General features: G+C 35.1%; 4 protein-coding genes across 9 annotated transcripts; 3 read left to right on the top strand and 1 right to left on the bottom strand.

Moving 5' to 3' along the window:
* Positions 1-376: 376 nt before the first annotated feature.
* On the top strand, positions 377-2434 carry LOC103580356 (uncharacterized). Of its 3 annotated transcripts, none has more exons than XM_008562075.3 (4): positions 377-549; positions 802-936; positions 1011-1655; positions 2297-2434. In XM_008562075.3, the coding sequence occupies exons 2-3, from the start codon at positions 805-807 to the stop codon at positions 1209-1211; spliced, it is 333 nt and encodes a 110-aa protein (XP_008560297.1). In that variant the 5' UTR covers positions 377-549; positions 802-804; the 3' UTR covers positions 1212-1655; positions 2297-2434. The 3 variants fall into 3 exon arrangements, with proteins under 3 accessions (XP_008560297.1, XP_008560299.1, XP_008560298.1); XM_008562077.3 differs by having other exon boundaries at positions 822-936; XM_008562076.3 differs by having other exon boundaries at positions 381-549; positions 815-936.
* Positions 2435-3011: 577 nt separating this feature from the next.
* LOC103580353 (group XIIA secretory phospholipase A2) lies at positions 3012-4159 on the top strand. The gene is made up of 3 exons (XM_008562074.3): positions 3012-3504; positions 3671-3738; positions 3818-4159. The coding sequence occupies exons 1-3, from the start codon at positions 3270-3272 to the stop codon at positions 4136-4138; spliced, it is 624 nt and encodes a 207-aa protein (XP_008560296.1). The 5' UTR covers positions 3012-3269; the 3' UTR covers positions 4139-4159.
* Positions 4160-4241: 82 nt separating this feature from the next.
* On the top strand, positions 4242-5504 carry LOC103580352 (uncharacterized). Of its 3 annotated transcripts, none has more exons than XM_008562073.3 (3): positions 4242-4666; positions 4887-4994; positions 5057-5504. In XM_008562073.3, the coding sequence occupies exons 2-3, from the start codon at positions 4930-4932 to the stop codon at positions 5346-5348; spliced, it is 357 nt and encodes a 118-aa protein (XP_008560295.1). In that variant the 5' UTR covers positions 4242-4666; positions 4887-4929; the 3' UTR covers positions 5349-5504. The 3 variants fall into 3 exon arrangements, with proteins under 3 accessions (XP_008560295.1, XP_008560294.1, XP_053599235.1); XM_008562072.3 differs by having other exon boundaries at positions 5062-5503; XM_053743260.1 differs by lacking the exon at positions 4242-4666 and having other exon boundaries at positions 4731-4994; positions 5062-5503.
* A 145-nt stretch (positions 5505-5649) lies between these two features.
* LOC103580351 (histone acetyltransferase KAT6A) lies at positions 5650-22043 on the bottom strand. Of its 2 annotated transcripts, none has more exons than XM_014445196.2 (6): positions 21850-22043; positions 17932-18659; positions 14288-14871; positions 12223-14123; positions 11126-11505; positions 5650-11055 (listed from the first exon to the last, which is right to left on the bottom strand). In XM_014445196.2, exons 2-6 carry the CDS (start codon positions 18451-18453, stop codon positions 6604-6606), a joined length of 7839 nt encoding a protein of 2612 aa, XP_014300682.1. In that variant the 5' UTR covers positions 18454-18659; positions 21850-22043; the 3' UTR covers positions 5650-6603. The 2 variants fall into 2 exon arrangements, with proteins under 2 accessions (XP_014300682.1, XP_014300684.1); XM_014445198.2 differs by having other exon boundaries at positions 5652-11055; positions 13945-14123; positions 21850-22041.
* Between the last annotated feature and the right edge of the window lie 763 nt (positions 22044-22806).

Here is a 22806-nt window from a genome sequence, read left to right on the forward strand (position 1 = left end):
CGATGATACTGACTGCCGCTATTGGACCGCCAGTTGATACAAACCAATCGACTTTTCGATTCATCGACCGCCCCCCACTTTAGCAAAAGTTTGAACCTCGAATACAGCGACGCGCAGTAGCGTCAATTTGGCGCGAAATTTCAAAATTTAAATTTAATCATTTTATTAAAAATTACTTGTGTCAATAATTATATTAATTAGGGTGCATTCGGAAATGCTCTCGCTATAAGTCAGCTTTTAAATTGAATGTATAAAAATATTACCATTGTCTACTTATCTATCACACGGTTTGTATACTTGCAATTACCTATACAGATCTCTACTGTAGAGTATTGAAAACTCACCAAAATGTTCCGAGAAAGCTGATTGGTAGACCAACATTTCTAATCCCTGTGACTAAATAGTTCATCATTAAATATATATCCACATATATATTCATTTAGTCACGTATTTTATTGATAAAAAACTAATATATATATTTTCATCGTTTAATTTCAAGTGATTCAACACCCAAGCCCAGGTTTCATCAACTTGTGTATTTTCTCTCCTGTATGTATTTTTAAATTAAAACCATAATTATAAATTATTAACAATTAATGTTATATTTTATATTCTACTAATTAATAAGAATTTTAAATTTGAATTTAGAATTTTTGAAAATTTAAATTCATTTGTTTATTTAGCCGTCAATTTTTTTCAATCCGTCAGTTTATTGTTTAAAATATTTACTTATTTAATTAAAAAATTAAATAATTAGTAATAATTATTTGTATTTAGTATTTTTAAAAAAAATGTCTTTAGAAAATGGGTTTAGTTTCCAGTACAAGAAGAAAAATCATGACAATCGACAGAGAAACAGTAGAAAATTTGATAAAATCGGATACTGTGGTAATTTTTTCAAAAACTTACTGTCCTTATTGTAAAATGGCCAAGGAGGTAAATTTAAAATTACTAATTATTTAAATTATCTAATTAATTGATTGATTTATTTATTTGTTTGGAAATTCAAGGTCTTTGATAAAATGAACAAAACCTACAAGGCAATTGAACTGGACGAAAAAGACGACGGGGAAGACTACCAGGACATTTTGGGAGAAATAACTGGAGCTAGAAGCGTACCCAGAGTTTTTGTCAAAGGAGAGTTCATTGGCGGTGGCACTGATGTTAAGAAAGCATTTGAAAATGGAGAATTAGCTAAAAGATTTGATTAATTGTATTTATGTTAATTAATCACTTAATTATGAATTTAAAAAATATTTATTAATCATGTAATTTTTTATTTTCAATTAATTTTTTTTGCACAGTTCTTTTGAGAATTAATTAATAAATTATTTTATGATTATAATTTAAATTTTTTACTTAAAATTAATAAATCCTTTTGCTTAATTCAAGGTGTTAATTATCTAGAGAAAGACTAGAATTGTTTACACGCGATAGGACATTTCAAAATGATAAAACGTGATTAAAAAATACAAAACCGTCGACTAATTTATTCATCATCACGTATTGTAAAATAAGATATTGAGTAACGATACATTTAATTACTAAAAGACAATTTAAATTGAGTATAAATTGATTAAAATTTATTTTAAATAGCTCAGTTTAAAAGTTATACTGTACATCGAGTTAACAAAATTGTTCAAATTTATTGTAACGTAAGGGCTCAGTTTAATTTTATGATAATGAAATAATAATGATTGTGATGTTCTTGTTATATTTTTATTAATTATTTCGGGAAGTTATTAAATTATTTTAAATGTATGAAATTTCGTTGCTTTGTTGAGAAATAAAATTCATCACTCCGGAGTGTAGACCGATAAGAGATTGTGAGACACGGGTCTCAGTGACGTTCACTAGGGTAACCTGAGATGCAGTGGTGACAATTTTCACTATTGTATAAAATTAGACAAGTCAGTCCAGGGTGAGACCTGGAGCTGAGTACTCTGCTTAAACTGGGGAAAAACGCAGGGGCGCGCGATTAATAGCACACCCTTCTGTTCTTACACCCTGAGACGCGGAAATTTTTTCCTTTAAATCTAATAATGTGCGACTTGCCCTATGCAAATTTTTGGGTAAAATTGCAATAATTTTTTCAGACAAATTATAATTACTATTGAACATTTATTTAGACTATTATATCAAATGATTCTGATTGTATCAGATGCAAACATCATTTGCTTCTAAATTCATCTAATGATTCCGCTGACGTAATTTCAAGTGGAAGCGAATTTAAAAAATTTTAAGTCGTATTTTTAAATAATTATGTGTTAAACTGTTATTTTATATAAATTTTTAGTTAATGGGTTCATTTAATTCAAATTTGGGGTCGACTTACATAGACCCAGAAGGGACTAAATATACTGCAGAAGGAAAATTAAGTCCATCAGAAGTTGGTGTCCATATCAAAGTTGATGAATCAAAGAAAAATATTAATGTAATTAGAACTTATATTATTTTAGGCGTAAACTTTTTTTTTGTTAATTAATACGAAGTAATAACTAATTTCTTTTTTACAATTTAAAATAAATAGAAAAAGCAATCGCAGTCACAAACCAAATGTGGAGGAATTAAAAAGTAAATGGACTGGAATGGTGTCACCAAAAAAGAAAATTAAAAAATTATGTTATAACAATAAATTTTAAAAAACTCAATTAATTAAGTTTTTATTGATTACTTTTAATTAATTAAACCCACTGATCCTGTGTAATGACAATAAAATTAATTATTATTGATTTTTCATAAGTGTATGGAAATTTTTAAACGCAAATCCTACTTGTGCTGATTCATGTATCAGATCAGCGGCCAGTTGACATTTAAATTTAAATCTGACATCTTTTCCTTCGTATTTTCCTGATTCTGCTGCTTGTAATTACAAATACGAATTCCATAAAAATTTATCATGTTTTTCATCATCGCAAATTCGATTTTTGAATTTCTCACCCAAGTTTTTCATTTCTGTCTTTACCAATCAAGTGGGAACGCAAAATTCTCATGACCAGTCTATAAATAAATTCAAATATTCAAACGTCCACGTGTACACTGAGGATTAGTTTTAAATTTTAAATGCACTCACCTTACTCATATATTTATTAAATATCAATAATATATCATCGCAGTCAGTGATGACAAAAAAATTAGCATCAAAACCAGACTCGCAACCAAACACCGGACCTGTAATTTAAATTTTTAAAGCGCAGTTTAAATTTCAAATGTACAAGAATTTTACATAAGGTCATATTTATAAATACCTGATATAATTATTACCTACGATGGATTTAATGCGTTATAGAAAAGTATTTGTTTATTTATTAACTTTTCTCGCGTACGCTTGGTCAGGATACGGAGCTGGACTTCTAGGAAATTTGCGCGATGCCGTTTTGAGCGCAGAGACTATTTTTGGTGATTTTTTTCAAAGTGCAATTACTGTTGCGCGTAAAATAAAAGACATTCATGAAGTTTTTGATGCTGCTGTTGAAGAAAATTGTATTTTCTCTTGTCCTAATGGTAAATTCAAATTTTTTTTCACTCAGAAAATTTAATTTTTACTCATAACCTAAAATTTTTTTTTTTTTACAAAACTCTAATCATTAATAAAATAATTAATTCATTTATTGACATAATTGTCAGTAATTAAAATTAATTAGAGTAAAAATAATTAATTTAATTGTAGGTGTGACAGCAAAACCTGACAGAAATCATGTTCCTCAAAGTAATGGCTGCGGGTCATTAGGAATTGAGGTAAAAAATTTAATTATCGCAATTACGTAATTTAATTATTTGTAATTAATTAATGAGTTAATTTATTTAAAATTTAAAGATAAATCAAGAATATTTGCCGCTGTCAGAAATGACAAAGTGCTGCGACCAACATGATATCTGCTACGACACTTGCAATTCTGATAAAGAAAAGTGCGATCTTGAATTCAAAAGATGTCTGTATAAATATTGTGACAGTTATCAAAGTACTGGAGTGACGATCGTCAACACGTGCAAGGCAGCTGCCAAGATGTTGTACACCGGGACCACGGCTTTAGGGTGCAAGAGTTTCATTGATGCTCAGTCTGAAGCTTGCTGGTGTGGTAATAAAAATAAGAGTAAAAAGAAGAAGGGAAAGTGGTCTGGTTTTGATGAGCTTTAAATAAAATTGTTTAATTATTTATTTATTTGTTAAATAATTTATTGATTGGAGTTTATAGAAAGTTTGATAAGAATTTAGTTTCCATTCCTGTAATGTGTTTTGAATGACAGTTAAATTGCTTTGTCGAAAAAATCTGGGATTGTATGGGAATCCATGTAGAAATTTATGGATTTATATAGGAAACTATGGATACCTTGATTCCCATACATGAATTCTCCATAGAAAACTGTGGGTACTTGAAGTTCTGAATAGGAAATTCATATGGGAAACTCTATATATTTGTATTCCAATCCATGGATTCCCCATAGAAAACTGTGGGTGTCTGGATTCCCATGTAGAAAATCTAAATAGGAATTTATGAATACCTGAATTCCCATACAGGAAATCTATATGGGGAACTACAGGCACCTAGATTCCTATATAGTAAATTCAAATGGGAAACTATGGATTCTTGGATTCTAAGAATTTATATCTGTAAATGCTATATGGGAATTTTTATAGGAATCTAAGCTGGATTTTTTTTATAAGGTAACTATAATATAAATTAGAGTATCAGCGACTTTGTTTTTTTTTTTTTTTTAATTAGAAACAAATGAATTTTTTTTTAAACAAACGAGGCGATAAAAATTTTGTGACTGACAGATTTATTTATTATTTTTTTTTTAAATAAATAAATCACCATAATTTATAAAATTACTGTTATATATTTATTTATTTGACATATAATTTTTATCAATAAATTAAAAAGTGATGCGGTAGATGTCTGATAAAAAACGTAAGAGAATAGTAGAATGGGCAATGAGAAATCAACGCCCAAAAAGTCGGAAGCACGAGAACACAGAGGATACACCAAAAGGTGATTAAATAATTTATTATTGTTATTATTTTTACTATTTATTTATTTAATTTATTGTGTAGCGCAGATGGAACCCCAGCGAAAACACCAGAGCCTCGACGTTCGAAAAAAAAAATAACTAAACCGAAAAGTTCATCTGGACCGTCGAATCCGTTTTTGATATTTTTTCTGAGGATGAGAAGCAAGAAACCTAATGAACATGTCACTGTTATCGCACGTGCTGCGGGTAGACAGTGGGCTAAAATGACTCCGGATCAACGTCAGAAGTATGTCAATCTCGCTAATTCTGCTAAGAAACGTAAAGTTGTTAAGAAAAAGAAAAAACGTGATGAAGATGAACGTGATCCAGAATAAACGTTTAAATTTAAAGACAAATTATTTAAATTTACAAACAAGTCATGAAATATTTTTAAAAATTACTCCGTATTTTAAATTCAGACAACAAAATTTTTATATTGCAGTCATAGAATATTCAAATATTTAAAAATTAAAAAAAAAAATGTTCAATTTTTAATTAAACGTCAAAAAAATTTTATAAATTCAAATTTCGACTTTTGTAATAAAATCTTGATAATTAAAAATCATAAAATATTTAAAAATAAAAAAAGTAAAAATGGATATTAGTATTTATTTTTTTATTTTTTATATCTATGTACAATAAATATTTATACACTATTTTTAAAGACTTTCTCAGTAGTCACTTTGCAACTAAAGTTATCGCATTTATAATATTATTTATTTATCATTTATAATTATAATAATTACTTAAATACCTAAATCAATAACCATCCACTCTAAATCCTTTTTTCACGTCCGCATTTTATTTAGAACAAACGAAAAACAAAAATAAAATAAAATAAAATAATAATAATAAAATATTTCTACAAAACTATCAAATGGGACTAATTCGTGTGCTATTCGGCAAACAGTCGCACTCATTTTCAAATCAGAGTTATTTAAATAATTTTTTTAAATTTACTCACCACGCAATTTTATACAATTTTTTTTTTACTCATTCTCTTATCAATAAATTAAATAAAAAATTAATAACTAAAAAAAAATGATAAATCACGACATTTTGCTGAATAGACATTTTCGCGACAAGGTACATGTTAATTATAATTTTACTTTTTTAACTCAAACTATATTATTAATTTATAAATTATAATTAAATTATTTCATACACTAGTGTAAGTAAAAATCTTTTTTTATTTCTAAGTGCAATAACAATCACTTTGTTTAAATTTAAATTTAAATAATAATGTGCATCTATTTGAGTCGTAAGCATAAAAAAAAGCAAAACTTAAAAATAAAATTAAAGATAAATTACTTTTAAATAAATTTATCTTCAATAATTAATTAACTGATTAATTAATTAATTAACTAACAATTAGCGATAGTGATAATTTACATAATAAAGTACAACGCCGTGCGGTGGATTACTAATAACTTGTTGATTTAAAATAAAAAAAACCTCAACCTGAATAAATTTTCCAACCGCGAACAAAATCTTTGACTACATAAATATTTATAAATATTTTACACAACAAGTTGAGATAAATAAGAGTAAAAAAATGAAGCGATTATTGCTGACAGTCGTAGATTAAAATTATCGCGGCCTCATTGTTCCGTTGAGTGGCTGCATGAGCCCGCTGTTGATGTATCCGTGGTAGGTCGTGTAGACTGGATTCTGCTGATGAGGATCCTGGGAGTAAGGAGCTGGTACGTTTACGACACCAACGGGACCAAGTTGTCCTGCTTGGTTCATGAATCCCCCGATTTGGGCCGCCTGGTTTATGTAGCCACTGGTTGGCTGAGTCACGCGGTAGCCGTACTGGGCTGCCATGAGATTTGTGTTGAGCGCGACGTTGGGACTGACCCGGGTCGCGGTGGTTTGCATCTGAGGACAAGAGCTGGTCGGGTCAAGAGTCTGCCTGTAGAGACTCTCCGATGGGTAGGCCTGGGAGAGCGACGCCATGTTGGCGTTGGCTGAGGACCTGGAGGTCGATCTGCTTGGGGGACCAGGTGCTGCAGAGTTTACGTTGTAGTAATTTTTGGGGTACCCCAGAGGAACTTGCGGAGGAGTGGGGAGTTGCCGCGAGTTCTGTGGCGGGGTCATGGTGTGGGGAATGGGTGGTGGGGGTGTGAGATTCATCGAGGGTGGAGGCGTGGGTGGAATCATGTCCAGGCCGTTGGTGAGCTGCTGCAACTTAGCGAGGCTGCATGAGTTGGGGGTCTGGTGATTCGTGGAGCCGGTTAGCGATGGCGAGGGCGTGTGAGAGTGAGGCGGCATCGCGCTCGTTTGAATGTAGAAGTTGGTGGCTGTGGTGCAGGGTGTCGGTGCACCGGATCTACCACCGCGATGTTGGAGTACGTAAGTATTCTGCGATGGGAAGGTTTGAGACGCGACTGCCATGTAATTACTCTGGGATATCACGGCCATGTTGTGGGAATGAGAGTGAGAGTGGGTGTGATGAGGTATGGACATGGTTGTCTGTTGATACTGAGGCGGTATAGAGCTCCCGTGGGTCACTGTATGGCTGAGGTGCTGACTCTGAGAGGCTGGTGGAGTTGCACGATGAGATCTACTTTGCTGATTAGATCTTGATCTGTGAGTCTGAGAACCGTTGGCGCGCTTGCTGCTGCTGTGAGACTGCGACTGCGACTGGGACTGAGATTGAGACTGAGACTGAGGTTGAGGCTGAGACTGCTGCTGCTGCTGTTGCTGCTGGTGGTGGTGATGATGAGGCGAGTGCTGCTGGATGTTGAGACTCGACTGCGACTGAACCATCAGCTGCATCGGCTGGGGACTGTGGGTGGGAATATTTTGGGGATGAGTTTGGACTAGAGGCTGGGGTGTGTGCGACTGAGGCATGGGCTGAGGAGTGTGAGACTGAGGCATAGGTTGGGGTGTGTGAGATTGCATTGGCTGGGGAGTATGCGATTGGGGAATAGATTGGGGAGTGTGGGGCTGAGGTGTGTGGGACTGAGGGGTGTGAGACTGGTGGGGCTGGGGAGTGTGCGACTGCGGCAGAGGCTGAGGACTCTGTGTCAGGATACTCGATGGAGTCCTCGGTTGCTGAAGTGATTGATGCATGGAGTGGTGGATTGACATGTGAGGCGAGTGCTGGGATATCGAACAGTCGTAGTGCACTTGAGACATTGAGACCGAGGAGGGCGGGGGAATTTGAATGGGATTTGAATTGAGAGTCGGCGCTGATACGGTTGTCATTGGCAGAGCACTCGGTGGTCTTTCGACGCTGTGTTGTGAGGCCAAATCACTGGCTATTGATGTGGGGGATTCGAGACCCAGTTGACTGACGTCCAGGTCGCACTGCCCGTAATGTAGCGAGTGAACTGAATTTGTCGTGGAGTCGGGAGTGTAGACTCCCATTGAAGGCAAGTCTGGCTGAGATGGCGGCGTGCGTTTAACAGACCCTGGGTTCTCCAGGTGTGGAGTCGTCTTTCCGCTTTCTGGCGAGTGCTGCTTCTCCTCGGGAACTGTCTGCGGCACGTGGATTATTTCCCGGTGCTCGATATTCATGATCGGTTTTTCTTCAATCATCTGCGGGATTTCCTCAGCGACAGGATGAGACAGAGCTGGGGATTCTTTGGACGCAACGGAAACTGGCGAGCAAGACTGCTCGAGTTCTTTTATTTCTTTCAATGGTTCCAGCTGCTGCTGCTGCTGTTCCTGCTCTGGCTCCGGCTGTGGCAGTTCTTCTTCTTCTTCCTTTTTATTTTCTTCAACTTGTTTGAAATCTTCTGCTTCCATCTTCGGCTCAGGCTCTTCAACCTCTGGCTCGACTACTTTTTCCACAACTTTGTCAACTTCCGGAGCGACTTTGCTCTCATCTTCCTGCGCACCCTGAATTTGAACCTGAACTGGTTGGTCCTTAGGTTCATCAGCTTCATTAATTTTGACACTCTCAACTTTATCATCAACTTCCTTCTCTCCCTCTTTATTATTAACAACAACAACTTTCTCCTCACTAGTCTCATCAGGTACAGGCGTATCAGCTCGTTCACTAAACACCGGCTCCAGCTGCTCAATAATTTTCACCGTCCTAGGAATCGATTTAGGCCGTAAATCTTCTTCCTCTTCTTCCTCCTCTCCTTCGTCCTCATCCCCACCCTCATACTCTCCCGGACTAGCAGTCGGAACTTCACTTTCCGGAACTTTAGTCTTCACTTCGGTTTCTTTCTTCTCTATCTCCATCTCCAGTTCCTTCTTCTCCATCTCCAACTCCATTTCCAATTCCTTCACCTCAACCTCATTTATCTTCACCGGCGCGATCATCTGCGGAATAGTCAACTGCTTCTTATCAAACTTAGGAGTTGTGCTTCGCGATGCCGCTCGTACGGGACTCGATAGTCGTTCCTTCTTGGCTTTGGCCAGCTCCGCAATCTTGTACGTCATCTTGCCGCGTCTTCTTCCAGTCAACAAGTTCCTTTCAGTAATCTTGCCCTCATCCTTGCCATTACACTCCACCACCTTCTCTTTCTCCTTTTCCTTCTCTTTCTCTTTCTCCTTTTCCTTTTCTTCAAGTTTCTTTTCCTTCTTCTCTTTCGCCAGCAAACTTTTAGTCTGCCGACTCGTGACCTTCATCAAAATATCATCCAATTTGCTCTGCTTCGTCGCCCTCTCCATTGATTTTACTAAACTCCTCTTATCAGCCTCTTCTACTTTAGCTTTCTCTTTCTCTTTTTCCTTTTCCTTCTCCTTCTCTTCCTTTTCTTTCTCTTTCTCTTTCTCCTTTTCCTTTTCTTTCTCCTTCTCCTTGACAATTTTTTCTTTAGCCTCGCGCGCACGTTTTCTCGCACTTACCGTACCCTCAACAGGTTTTTTATCTTTATCCTTTTCCTTCTCCTTCTCCTTTTCTTTTTCTTTCTCTTTATCCTTGTCCTCATCCTCAGTCTTTTCGGAATGTTTCCGTTTCCTCGACGGGATTGTGCTCAACGGAATGTCCACTACTGTTTTAGGAGTTCGTATCCTTCGACGGCTTATTGATACCGGAGTTGACATCTTGGGTGTATTTGTTATCGGAATACTCTTGTTCATAATACTATTGCGTGAGTTTCTAGGTGTTTTTATTACTTCCGCTACTGCCGCTGGATTCTCTTCGTCTTCAATATCCGCAATATTACCACTGTCTTTATCCTTCTCCTTTTCCTTGTCATCCTTTTCCTTTTCCTTCTCTGTATCCTTGTCCTCTTTATCAATTTCCTTAACCTTCGGAGACTTCAGAGGACTGCGTGCTTTGATACCCGACCTTCTGACTCCAATACGGCGACCCCTTGGTCGTTTTTTAATCTTTACCTTCTGGATCTTCTCTACCATCGCAGTGACAGGCTTCGGAGAAATTTCTGGGGAAGCTTCCGGACTGACTTCGCTCAACTCCTCGGGGCTTTGATAGGGATTAGGAATCTGAGTCAGCAACGGGATCCATCGCAAGCAATCAGGATCCAGTGAAATCCGCGAACTTTTCTTAACTTTCGCCATATGCGTGTCGACTTTACTCCAGTCCACCACCACGGCGATTTTACCCTTGGACACATCATTTACTGCCTTGTCCAGCGTCCTCACGAACCCCAGAAGCTGCAACGCCGTCGCGATATCGTGAGCAGATACTCCGGTTTCTTTCGTAATGTCACCGAGTTTTATTTCCTTGGCATCGCGATGCGCGTCAAGATGCTCCAGGACGACACTCTTCCAGAACGAGTGATAAGACACTCGGCCTAGATCAGACAGAGGTTTTTCTGGTGTCCCCGGGATACCTTCGACTTTTGACAGCAGGTAACTGAACTCGATGAGAAATCTACCGAAGCCCTGACGTTGATACTGCGGCAGTGTCATTATACAGGAGACGTTGTACCGTTGAGCCGGACAATGTTTTTCTTTTGAAAAATATCCGACTAAATGACATCCGAATTTGTCATTTTTAGTTACTGCGTAAAAGAGAAACGGCTCAACGTCATAGTAAAGAGTTTTGTGATCGAGAAATAATTTTGCTAGCAGACAAAGATTCTGACAGTAAATTTTGTTGACGTTGCCATCAATCTAAAAAAAAAAAATTAATTAGTTCATTATTAATAATAATAATAATAAAAATAATAATTATTAAAATTACCTCAAAAACTGAAAGATCATTGCAGCGATAAATTTCCGTAGCAGGCGGATGCCTCCACTGACATTTATCCATGTGCCGATCCAGGACCGCCCGACTCTTGGTGTACTTGAGACAAAACTCACAGAAAAATAATTTTGGTAGCCGCGCATACTCCTGAGGAAACGGACTCGAGTACCAGGTCTCGACTTCATAACGTCCGAAGACAATCGCCGCTGGATTACGAGTCCCTACACCTGGTCCAGTTCCACCAGGACTCGTCGACTGCTCGGACTCATTTTCCGTAGCCGTCAAACGATTCGCTTGCTCTCGCGCTTCCTTGAATAACTCAAGGTCCTTTTGCGTTACTCCTGACGGAAGGTTTTGCATCATCACCGCTTCCTCTGTAAAGAAAAATAAATAAACTTTAATTAAAAATTTATTTAAAAATTATCTACTTAAAGTTAACTATTGTTAAGCTGGGTAACTATTTTTTAGCTAATAAAAAAGCAAAGCAGGACATCGGGGAGATCTAAGGACTGTGTTGGCGAATTATTTAATTGACAATTAAATTCAATCGCTCAATTTATTATAATTTTTATTGTAAGCTCATTAAATAAACCTTCTTAACATTTAATTTTTTTTTGCCACTAATTACTCATGCAATCTAATTAAAAATAAAAAATTATCTAAGCACATGCAAATTTTTAAAAATAAAAAATGAATTTTTAGTGCATAACCACAAAAATTTTGAGGTGATTCGGTTGCCAGGGTAATTAGGATGCAGGCACACGCACACGTACTAAATAGTACCAAGATACCGCACACCACACCGCCAACACATCCACGTGGTGAATTTAATTTATTAAAGTGACAGGATTGTAAATTAGGTGGGAACAAGGAGCGGTAAATTTGTCCAGGTACTTCACAAATTTAATCATCGAGGCCCTTTGCTAGCAAGGGATTTAAATTTAAATAAAAAAAAAATGTTTGCTCTGATGATGGAGTAAATTTGTGACTCCTGGGGGAGATTTAGTGGATCTGAATGCGTCTTAGAGAAGTATTAGGTTGAGGAAGTCTGAGACATTGTTTGTTGTGAGCGGGCGGGGGTAGACTCTTACCCTTCCTGGTGGAGCAGGGTGTCGCGCGGGGTGTCGTGGTGGTGTTGGTGGTGTTGGCGCTAGTACAGGCTCGTGGTTGGGAGGATTTCGAGTGGCCAGGATTTGACTTTGACTCATCGGCCTGCTGTTGCTGTTGATGCTGCTGTAATAATGATGAGGATGACGATGATGATAACGATGATGATGATGATGAGTGAGAATTGGAGTTGAGCTCAGGGTGGCAGTCTTTTTTCCTCGTCTCTTTCGACATGGCTGACGAGTCCGCGCATTTAACGGCATTCATTGTTCGTCGTCGGCTTTGTTCATGCCGCTTCGAATTTACCGCCGTTTTAACGAGATTCGACGGCGTCATTTTAGTGTCTTTATCACTTTTCGAATCCGTTATTTCATTTAATTCTTTTATTGACTCGTCTTTGTTACGTTCCTCTTTGGACTTTCGTCGTCTTTCAACTTTAGCCTGTTTTATTTTATCCTTTTCCTTCTCCTTCTCTTTCTCTTTTTCCTTCTCCTTCTCTTTATCTTTATCTTTATCAGAATCTTCGACTGCTGCATGAGATCTTTTTCTACGATCTGGTGCATAATTAGGAGCTTTATCACCTGTCCTGACACGACTATTACCCGGCGCAAGGAAAAAATGACTGAGACCATCATAAAGTCCTTTCAATTGTCCAACACCAGGTCGCACCTTCTCCAGAGCCATTGAGTTCCCAGTCGTAGGCGTAATGACATTTGAATTACCACTAGATTTCTTTTTACCTCCGACCGGACTCGCTGCCGGCTGGATATGGAGACCAAATGTCGGTTTCTCGCCCAAATCCAACTTGGGCAGACTCGCGCCAAAAGTATTATTGATGCTGCTGAACAAAGGCGCGTCGACATTCAGCTTCGCCGCGGCAGCAGCGAATCCCCAGGGACTCTCGCTGGTCTCACAACTGAAACCCGTGGGTTTTTTCGCTGTCGATGACTTTTTAACAGGAAGACTTTCTTCCGAAGACGTCGAGTCACTAGAGTCAGTCGAACTTTCAGCGTCCTCGTCATCTGAGCTACTAGTTGTGCTTTCTTCGCTGCTGGAAGTTTCACTGGACTCGCTGCTAGACACCACCGGCAGTCGTCTGTTAACTTTACGCGCACCCTCGTTATTTTTCCGCGTACTTTTGCTGATTGCCGGTGAATTTTTACTCCTTGTATTTTTGTTGTCTATGACAACGGTCTTATTGTTGGTAATTTGTCTACTATTTTTATTATTTGCATGCGTAATTATTTTTTTAATTGGATTTTTATTCGACCGCGTTTCATTTATTTTACGCGGAGAGTCATTTGTTTTTCGCTGATCGTTTGATTTGATTGACTTGGGACTTGATACTGTCGTTGTTGCTGTTGCTGTCACTGCAACTGATGCTGATGTAGCTGACCTAGATTTATCAGAGGTACCAGTGCTAGCAGCCCCAGTTCCAGTAGCAGTCGCACTAGATCCATTAGCTCCAGCTCCAGTACCTCCAGTTGCCCGTTTCAATTTGCTGTGATCCGCATTGAACGCACTCGACCTAAAGAACTTTTGTTTCTCTTTAGATATCCTATCGCTCTTCTCCTCGAGCAGCCTACCCTGGCCCGCGATTGAGGGTGATTGGATGTGTGAAGGTGATTGTGGTATCGATGGTAACTGCGGTTGGGATAAAGGATTTTGGGTAAAGGGTTGACGAAGGGAGACAACACCCGCATTACCGTCCGAGCTGCTGTCCACCTGTGACACCGCTCCGCAACTTCCAGCTCCAACAATTCCTCTTCCTTCTTTAACAATAAACTCCTTTCCATTTCCAACTCCTCCACTATCAACTCCTTCGACGACAATACCAGATTTACGTCCAGGAGTTGCTGGGCTCTTCTTTCTCGACGCCGCTGATCTAAGAGAAAAAAAACTAAACTATTAAAAAAAAAAAAATAACTAAAATTTTAAAGTTTAAATTTCTAGTAAAAAACTAAATGACACCAAGACAAAGATTTTTTTTTCTGATGTCAATTCCTGAAAATAAAAAATAAAATCTTGATAATTTTAGCCATCACTCACTTGCGGTTCTCGCGAATTTTGTTGAGTCTCTTCCTCGCACTAATCGGCGAGCTCTCATCCTGAGACCCCTGAAGATCTTGGAGTTTGAGCTGCGGCGATGCTTGTTGACGTTCTATTAGCTGAGGCGTTTGATGCTGCGGTGATTGCTGCTGCTGATTATTATTATTGTTATTATTATTATTATTTTTACTACTACGTTTAGGTGTATGATCATCAGTCCGATGGTGTAGCGTCTGACAGTGCCGACACCTCCAGGGCGCTTTACTTTTTTTATCCAGTGCCGGGTCAAGGCACGTCGGATGATAACACTTGGGACAGTTTGCACATTTAATCAAATAGTTCTGCGAGTCCCGTTCTAATTCACAACCGGCACAAACAGAAGCACAGTCATCGCAACACCACGTGGTTCCTCGATCAACCAAAATCGCTATTTCAGCTGGTGCACATGAGTAATGCAACGCAGCACCACACACTACACATTTACTGAGTCTGTCCGGCTGATTTTTCTTAGCATTCGTGTTGTTGTTGTTCCCCGCGGCCGTTGTCCCCAAACACTCCCGGCAAATCGGCAGAGCTGCTGGATGCTGTTCAAAAAAATCATTAATTATTAGTATTCATTTTTAAAAAAATCTTTTCAATTAATTATTCGGTTATGCTTCAAGAAATAAGTGACCAAGGAGCATAACGCTCTTAAGAGCTATAGGTTGGGGTAATTATTCATTTTACCGGCAGCACAAGGGCCCTATCACTCTACCTCATCTCCTACCGGCTTTTTTATTTTTAAAAAAATATAGGGTGCATCTTATTAATTTATCCTGCATTCATACAGCCTGCATATACATTTTTTTTTCTTTATTGATAGTAAATTAGATAACATGGTAATTAATGGAATAAAATAATTATTTATTGCAACTGAATTTTTTAGTGCGGGAAATTTTAAAATTACTTGAATTCAAAATAAAATAAATTCGTAATTCAAAAAAATTATAAGATTATTTTTTAAATTTTTTAATTAAACGTTAGCTCAATTTTAATTAAAGATTTTACTTTGATTTCAAAAAATATGTAAACAAATTAATATTCATATAAAATAAATTTGATTAAAAATAATGACAACTATTCTTGAAAATTAATAAAAAATTGCAGGTGTAGTTGTCAGGTGGTTTTTTTTTGTTCAAGTATTTAATTAATTTAATTGATCAATATTTCGTAATTATAAATTGATCTAGAAAAATATCCAATAAAAAATTGACTTTAAATGTTGAGTAAACATTAGACTTTTGCAATTAAAAAAAAAAAAGAATTAAAATTATACCAACAAATACATAATTAAAAATTTAAATATTAAATAATAATTAAAAAAAAGTATGACAGTGATATATTTATCGGATTGTATTTAATGAATAATTTGCAAAACGACTTGATAACGATAACGTGTAAATTATGCTTGCGTAATTACACGCAATCAAGATCCATATGTGGTGATGACAATTCTCAAATAAAATTTAATATTTTAATCAATTACCATATTTATAATACTAATAGTACAAAAGTCTGTATCATATATCATATTAGTTTAAGTAATTATTATCATTGTTATTATTAAATTTTATTAAATAATTTAAATTGACAGCGAGAGGTCGGAGTTAAATTGAATGAAAAGATAAAGATGATGTATCAAGTAAATGAGCCAATGATCTGTGAAGAGGTAAAAATCTTCAGTATCATAATAATCATCATCATCATCTTAACTGAGTAGTCGTGGCCACGTGATCGAATGAAAGCACGCGCAGACCAACGACCTGTTGCGCGATACGACAGAATAACAAGTCGAGGATAGGAAGCCTCAAGTTAAACTTAAACTAAAACTTTACAAAAATATAAATTTCTTAGTGCAAAAAATTTGAATCGTTCATTATCGATCGTAATTTTGAAATTACGATGAAAATATTGGTGCTATAAAAAAATTTTTCGAACAAAAGTTGTAGGAAATTTTATTTTCTAAAAAAAATGTCTCTTATAATTTTTTTATACGACCAATATTTTCACTGTAATTCTAAAATTAAGATTCATAATGAACGATTCAAATTTTTGGTAATTATAAATCTTAATTTTGAAATTACGGCTTTCTTATTAGTCCTAAGACAAAATTATAAGAGACATTTTTTGTAGAAAATTAAATTTCCTATAACTTTTATTTGACACACTTTTTGATAAGACCAATATTTTCACCGTAATTCCAAAATTAAAATTCATTATGAACGATTCAAATTTTTGGTAATTATGAAACTTAATTTTGAAATTACGGCTTTCTTATTAGTCCTATAAAAAATCATAAGAGACATTTTTTTTAGAAAATCAAATTTCCTACAACTTTTATTCGAAAAATTTTTTTATACGATCAATATTTACGCCGTAACATAAAAAATTTATCAGCATTAATTATAAATTATTATTTTTGAATTAAAGCAAAAATCCTGGCCCTATTTATTATCAATAATATACAGAATATGTTGGACGGATGAATGTATGAATGCGTGGATATGGAGTGGAGTGACGCGGTTAACAAATATACATGGCAACCTCGCATATTCCTCTCGATTTCCCCTGCTCGTTTGCTATACGTATTGCTGTTTGCCTGGTTTACCGTCTACGTCCTCGTCGTCGTCGTCCCACGATATACCCGCGTTCACCGATCGTTCGAGGTCACTGGACACGCACAAAAGAGACGCTCGAGCAAACGTACTTGGCCCAATTATCCCCGTATAATTATTTAAGCGACAAAAAATACATAAATATCCATTAATAAGACAGATTTATAGTTTACTAAAACTTATTAGTAAAAAAAGAAATTCTCGAGTTAAACGGTTGCCAAAAATAGAAAGTTAATGAAGATCGTTGCCGGAAATAAATAATTTAGCTGTTGCATAACTCAAGACAAATATGACGAGCCGGTTCCCTTGCCAAAGACAGAAGGCGTGAATGAGTTTTAAATAAAAGTCAAATAAAAACGCGGGAAATTTGAGTGATTAAAAAAAGATCTGCAATGAGTCGGCGCAGTTTGCAGCGATGGAGATACGGGAGTGTTTTGTGTCGACAAGTAAACTCGGCCATTACACCTAAACATTTTCTCCGCAGTCGCCAATCGTGAAACGACATTATCACGCGTGCCGAGAGATATATATTTTATATATATAATATATGTCGCGGTGGGACACAACATTGACTGCGCAGTCTGTTTCAGGCGTGCGCTCTTTCAGCTGCTATCCGTCTATCCGGGTCAGCATTATTGACCCTAAATGCTCACTACACCGGGTAATTTTTCCTAAGGGCATAATTCTTACCGTCACCCTTTTCGTTGTTTTATTATTTTATTTATTCCCAGCCCATAAACTGACAAACGATTTATACATCGCCCTCTATAACGTCATTCAACAACAACCTGGAGTTGCTTACAAGGGTTTTGTTAAATGTAACGCCTGTCGACTAGTCTCCGCTACAAAACTCGTAGAGGCAGAAAAATAAAAAACCCGTAGGATCAATAAAAGGCTCGGTAGTGATTGCGGTTCTGTAAACCTACCGCTTGCCTACCGCTTGCTAAATAAAATATCCCTTATTATAAGTAAATAAATAAATGAATTAACCTTTGAGGGTTCGTCGAGCTTCTCGATCTTTTTAACTGGAGGTCGGTCCGGTTGCCTGAATAGCCTGCCATCCTGGATAACGAGACCGCGATCGACCGCTCGCTTTGCCGATAATCTCAAGGAAGTCCTCAGATCACCATCGGCCTCTTCTTCGACGGTGTGACTCTGTCTCACGTACTTCTCGATGCTCTTTAGAGTCGAGCCGTCTCTTTCTCCTAATTCGCGGACGGCTTTGCCCAGTACTTTACTAAGGTCCGTGGTCTTTGATACCTTCAGCGGCTTTGATTGCAATCCCCCGGGATCTTTGTACGAGGACTGGCCTTTGTTAAATATCTTGAGTACGACTCCGCGTTTCACGGCTTTTTCCAAATGCTCTCCGATTTCTTCCTCATGGTAATTGTGATGTTGTCTTATTGCGTGACAAATTCTTTCAACACTTGGTCGCTGTTTTTGACTACGTATTTTACGTATTGCATCAAGAAACCATGCCGACCAAGTGTCATCCGACTCCGTTTCACCCATTATTTAATTATTATAATGGAAATAAATTTTTCCTTCTTCTATTACTAATATTTAAAACACTTATTATTAATAAACAAATAAAACTTATTACTAAATTGTTTTTATTTATCCTCCCGATATTACGAGAGCGCATCACACGGGCATTCACATTATGTCCCGATAATTGAATGACACCTGCTTCTTACTTGTTTATTTACTGAGGTTTGCTGAAACAAAAATTAATATTGCTGTTAGTAAATCATTTTATTTTAAATGTTTAATAAACTAGAAAGTTTATTTAATATTTTATGAGAAAAGCTATTGAGATAAGAGAGAGGTAAAAGTACTATGTGGCTTTAAAACTCAACATGTTTGACATTTACCCGTTTGTTATTATTGTACAATACATTATTTTATTTAATCATTACTCTGTTACGTTTATATTTAATTTAACAATTGACATTTTAAATTATTACGTACTCTTATGATATTTTTTCTTTACATAATTCGTTTTTTTATTGGAAATTTATATTTTTATTTTTTTTTACAAGGCGCCAAATTTCAAATTCAAATTTTTTGAATTTTTGAATTAAGGAAAAATTCATCATTTAAATCCGAACAGAAATTTTTGAATGAAATTTTAAAATAAAAATAAATAGTCTAGAATGATTAAAATCATTAATTAAGAATTAATTGAAATAATGAATCGTCTATTAATTTAAAAATAATTATCAATCTTATAATTGATAAATCAGTAATGGACTTGTCGATTTACCCTCAAGCATAAACTTTCTCCTGATTTAAATTTATGTCAATTACATAATAGTTTCATTAATAAAATTCGTTTCAATTAATAAACTATTATCCTTCTAATTAACGAACTCTATTAATTAACTAATTAATATTTATTAATCTAACGAATAAAAAAACAATTGGAATTAGATACAAGATTAAACAATGAAGTCGTAAAACTTGACCTAGGTCTCGCAGGCTCATCCAACCGTACAAAAAAAAAAGAATTTCTTGATGTAAGAATTTTTTTCTTACTCCAAAAAAGTCTTGAAAAAAAATAACAAACAAATTGTTTCCTAGATAATTAAATTAATTGAAAATTATTGTCATGTATTAGAATAAAATATATTTTCTAAACAGACTAAAGTTGTTCGTCTGTTTGATGTTGGATCCTGGGTCTTGGGTCTTAGTCAGGGTATTTTCCGTCAAAATAGAATAAAATAAAAGAATATTCCGAGATCAGACATCATTAGTCAACGTTTATAAATAGACAGACTACAGTAAGTTGAGCGGAATGCGGTGTGACGCTTTAGTCTTACAAATTAACTATACAAAGTCATCATTTTTAGTAACGGGTTATTTTACTTTATGTATTTTTCAACTTTTACAATGATGTCATTAATAAAGTTTCCATATAATATTCACTTATTTACTCAAAACGCAAACCAGAATATTTTAGTGACTTTCCTAAACTTTACGTCCACATGACAGATATTTTACTCATTAATAATACACTTAATTGCTCATGAAAAAAAAACCGCACGGTCATTAGCAGCTTTCGTTGATCTATATCCTAAGTAATTTTTAATGGTAAATATTTCTACTCAAATATAAAAGTAAAATTATGGGTTTTAAATTTAAATGCTGAGCAAACAAATTTAATGACAAAAAAGTTTAGTATTTAAAAGGGCCACTTAAATATTTTCGATAATGAAAATAAATAACTAAAAGAAACATCTGGTGGTGGATTATAAAATAATATTTATGTTTAAATAGATGGAGCATGAAGTGAATGAAAGATATTTATAAAAAGAGAATAGAATACATAAAGCAATTTAAGTATGAAAAGACTAACATGGGAGTTGGGTACAAGATAAAATCATACGGGCACGTGAAGAGCCTTGACCTAGGATGCAAAGCCTCTTCAGCAAACAAAGGGAATCCCCATATTAAAACTTGTCTCCTTAAAACATTTACCCGCAGCTAAAATATTTAACAAACAGTTACTGTTTTTCGTAACTAAAAAACATCGTTAAAAATTTTAATTCAAATTTCCCGCACTACTTTCGGTAGTATGATGCATCGTTCTAACTAGATACTTAATCTGTTCTGTACAATACTGATTATTTTCAAAACAGCAACTATTTTTCGTAACTAAAAAATGTGTTAAAAATTTAAATTCAAATTTCCCGCACAATTCAAATTTCTTCCGGTAGTATATTGCATCATTCTAACCAGATTCTGTACAATACTGATTAATATTTTAAGAATAGTTACTTTTTTTGTAACAAAAAAACGTGTCGTTAAAATTTTCAATTCAAATTTACCGGACTTTTGTTTTTTTGGTTTAAGCCAATGGCTGGTTAAATTATCGGTCTCTGGACACTTACTTACGGCAATGTGATCATGTCTAACCATCAGTATCAGTATCAGTGTAAGTTTGAGTGAGTGTAAGTACAGAGTTGCGTTTAATAAAATAATAAAGCCGGGTGTACTCGCGCCTTAAAACGCGCCCTCTTTATTAACTTACTCTCCATTACATAAATCCTTCTCGCTTGTTTGTCCACTCACTTATCAACCACTGTACTCATATATGTATTACATATATACATATATCCATACATACATAATTACTAATACATATTAAAAGCCTGTCCAAAATGAAACAACCAGCTGCCTCCTGGCCACGCACGAGCGCTGCCGTTCTTTTATCCCCATATTAAAACATTTATTTTATTTTTTACCATGAAAAAAATAAACGAAATTAAGAAAAAATAAAAAAAAAATAATTAAACTTACCAAAAATTTTTTTCATTTAATTTAAAAAAATAAAAAACATGACACAAATTTAAAAAAATAAAAAAAAAATTTTTTTGAATATCCAGCCACTTACGGCTGTCACATTTGTACGTAAAATTTTCGGCGCCAATTTTGCGACTTAATTGCGGACTTAGGGCATGAGAACCTTCGGGAAGACCTTGAGATTGACAAGATGGCCGCAATAAAATTATTTCATTTAAATTACAGTATATTTAATAACAAATATTAAGTGATAATAATAATGATAATAATAATAATTAGTATTGTAATTATTTATTATTAATGATTATTAATTAATAGATGTTGGGTACGGAGTGCGGCTTAGCTTAAATGGCTGTTGATAATTAGACAGTTTAAAAATACGGGAATGGACTTTAATGTCTAGTCGTGGAGTTGCGCACCGCTTCACCATCGCGCGCTCCCGTAGCATCGCAATCGTTTTTTTTTATCTCTATTTCTCTCTTATTTAACTGTCTCTCACTTACTCACACAAAATTATTTTCTCTCTCACTCTCTCTCTCCCTCTTACTGGTTAATATCTTTTTACATGAGCCACGCATAAAAAACAATAGGATTATAATTTACCTTTTTAATTGTCATATGTAATCCAGAACAAATATTACTGACACTTAAAATAATTCAAACTTTATAAATCACCACTTATTTAATCTGTATTTATGGTTAACACTGATCACAGATTAATAACTTCGACGCACCGTAAACTACTACCGAGGTACACAGGCGTCACATTTCACAAATCAACAAAGCTCATGTATTTTTATTAAGATGGCTAACTGAAGTTCAACTTAATACCAACTACTCGAGCCCCATCTTCTGGAAGACTTTTTAAGCCCTATTCAAGTGGGGGGACTCGCGCGCTTTTGGCGGAAAATTTAAATTCTGTTTATTTGGTAACTTTGACTCCTACAATTTACTAATTAAAAATAAATAATTTTTATGGTGTCAGAGGTGAAATTCTTTATGGGGTATTTGAATTTTTAAATGTTTTTTTAAATCTGGCGGTTTAAATCTTTTGGTAAGTTGGGTAATTTTACATGATATTGAAGTTAGCCCGTCTAATAATTTCTTAAATTTATTTAAAACGACAAATTATAAAAAAAAAAATATTTGAAAAAATTGCACGCGTAGTTTTTTTAATTTTCTACATGTGCATTTTTTTATTTTTAGTAATTTATTTAGTGAAAAAAAAATTCAAAAATTTTTGTCTGCTATGATCTTGAAGTTAACAATCAGCAATTTTTTTATTTTTATTTTCAGCAAGTCGATTACAAAAAAAAAAAAACAAAATTAAAAAAATGCACATGTAGAAAATTTAAAAAGCTATAAGTGCAATTTTTTTTTGTGATTTGTCGATTTTTAAAAAATCTAAAAATTATCAGACGTCTGATAACTTCAGTATCATATTTTTAAATTTTGTTTGAGTTGATGCTGAATTATTTGTTTCAAATTTGTTCTAAGTGTTTTGGAGTAAAATCGTTGGAGTATTCAAGTGTTGGAATTGGTGTCAATTTCCCATGGCTG

This window comes from Microplitis demolitor, chromosome 2, assembly GCF_026212275.2.
Source record: "Microplitis demolitor isolate Queensland-Clemson2020A chromosome 2, iyMicDemo2.1a, whole genome shotgun sequence".
NCBI lineage: Eukaryota > Metazoa > Arthropoda > Insecta > Hymenoptera > Braconidae > Microplitis > Microplitis demolitor.

What these genes read in the sequence shown, in the direction of transcription:
- LOC103580356 (XM_008562075.3), top strand. Translation starts at nt 805, where the DNA reads ATGGGTTTAGTTTCCAGTACAAGAAGAAAAATCATGACAATCGACAGA. An exon ending in ATTGTAAAATGGCCAAGGAG is followed by an intron (nt 937 to 1,010) that starts GTAAATTTAAAA and finishes TGGAAATTCAAG; the next exon opens with GTCTTTGATAAAATGAACAA.
- LOC103580352 (XM_008562072.3), top strand. Translation starts at nt 4,898, where the DNA reads ATGTCTGATAAAAAACGTAAGAGAATAGTAGAATGGGCAATGAGAAAT. An exon ending in CACAGAGGATACACCAAAAG is followed by an intron (nt 4,995 to 5,061) that starts GTGATTAAATAA and finishes TGTGTAGCGCAG; the next exon opens with ATGGAACCCCAGCGAAAACA.
- LOC103580351 (XM_014445196.2), bottom strand. Translation starts at nt 18,453, where the DNA reads ATGGGTGAAACGGAGTCGGATGACACTTGGTCGGCATGGTTTCTTGAT. An exon ending in AGCTCGACGAACCCTCAAAG is followed by an intron (nt 14,872 to 17,931) that starts GTTAATTCATTT and finishes TTTTTTGAACAG; the next exon opens with CATCCAGCAGCTCTGCCGAT. An exon ending in ACCCTGCTCCACCAGGAAGG is followed by an intron (nt 11,506 to 12,222) that starts GTAAGAGTCTAC and finishes TTTTCTTTACAG; the next exon opens with AGGAAGCGGTGATGATGCAA.
- LOC103580353 (XM_008562074.3), top strand. Translation starts at nt 3,270, where the DNA reads ATGGATTTAATGCGTTATAGAAAAGTATTTGTTTATTTATTAACTTTT. An exon ending in TATTTTCTCTTGTCCTAATG is followed by an intron (nt 3,505 to 3,670) that starts GTAAATTCAAAT and finishes ATTTAATTGTAG; the next exon opens with GTGTGACAGCAAAACCTGAC. An exon ending in GCGGGTCATTAGGAATTGAG is followed by an intron (nt 3,739 to 3,817) that starts GTAAAAAATTTA and finishes TAAAATTTAAAG; the next exon opens with ATAAATCAAGAATATTTGCC.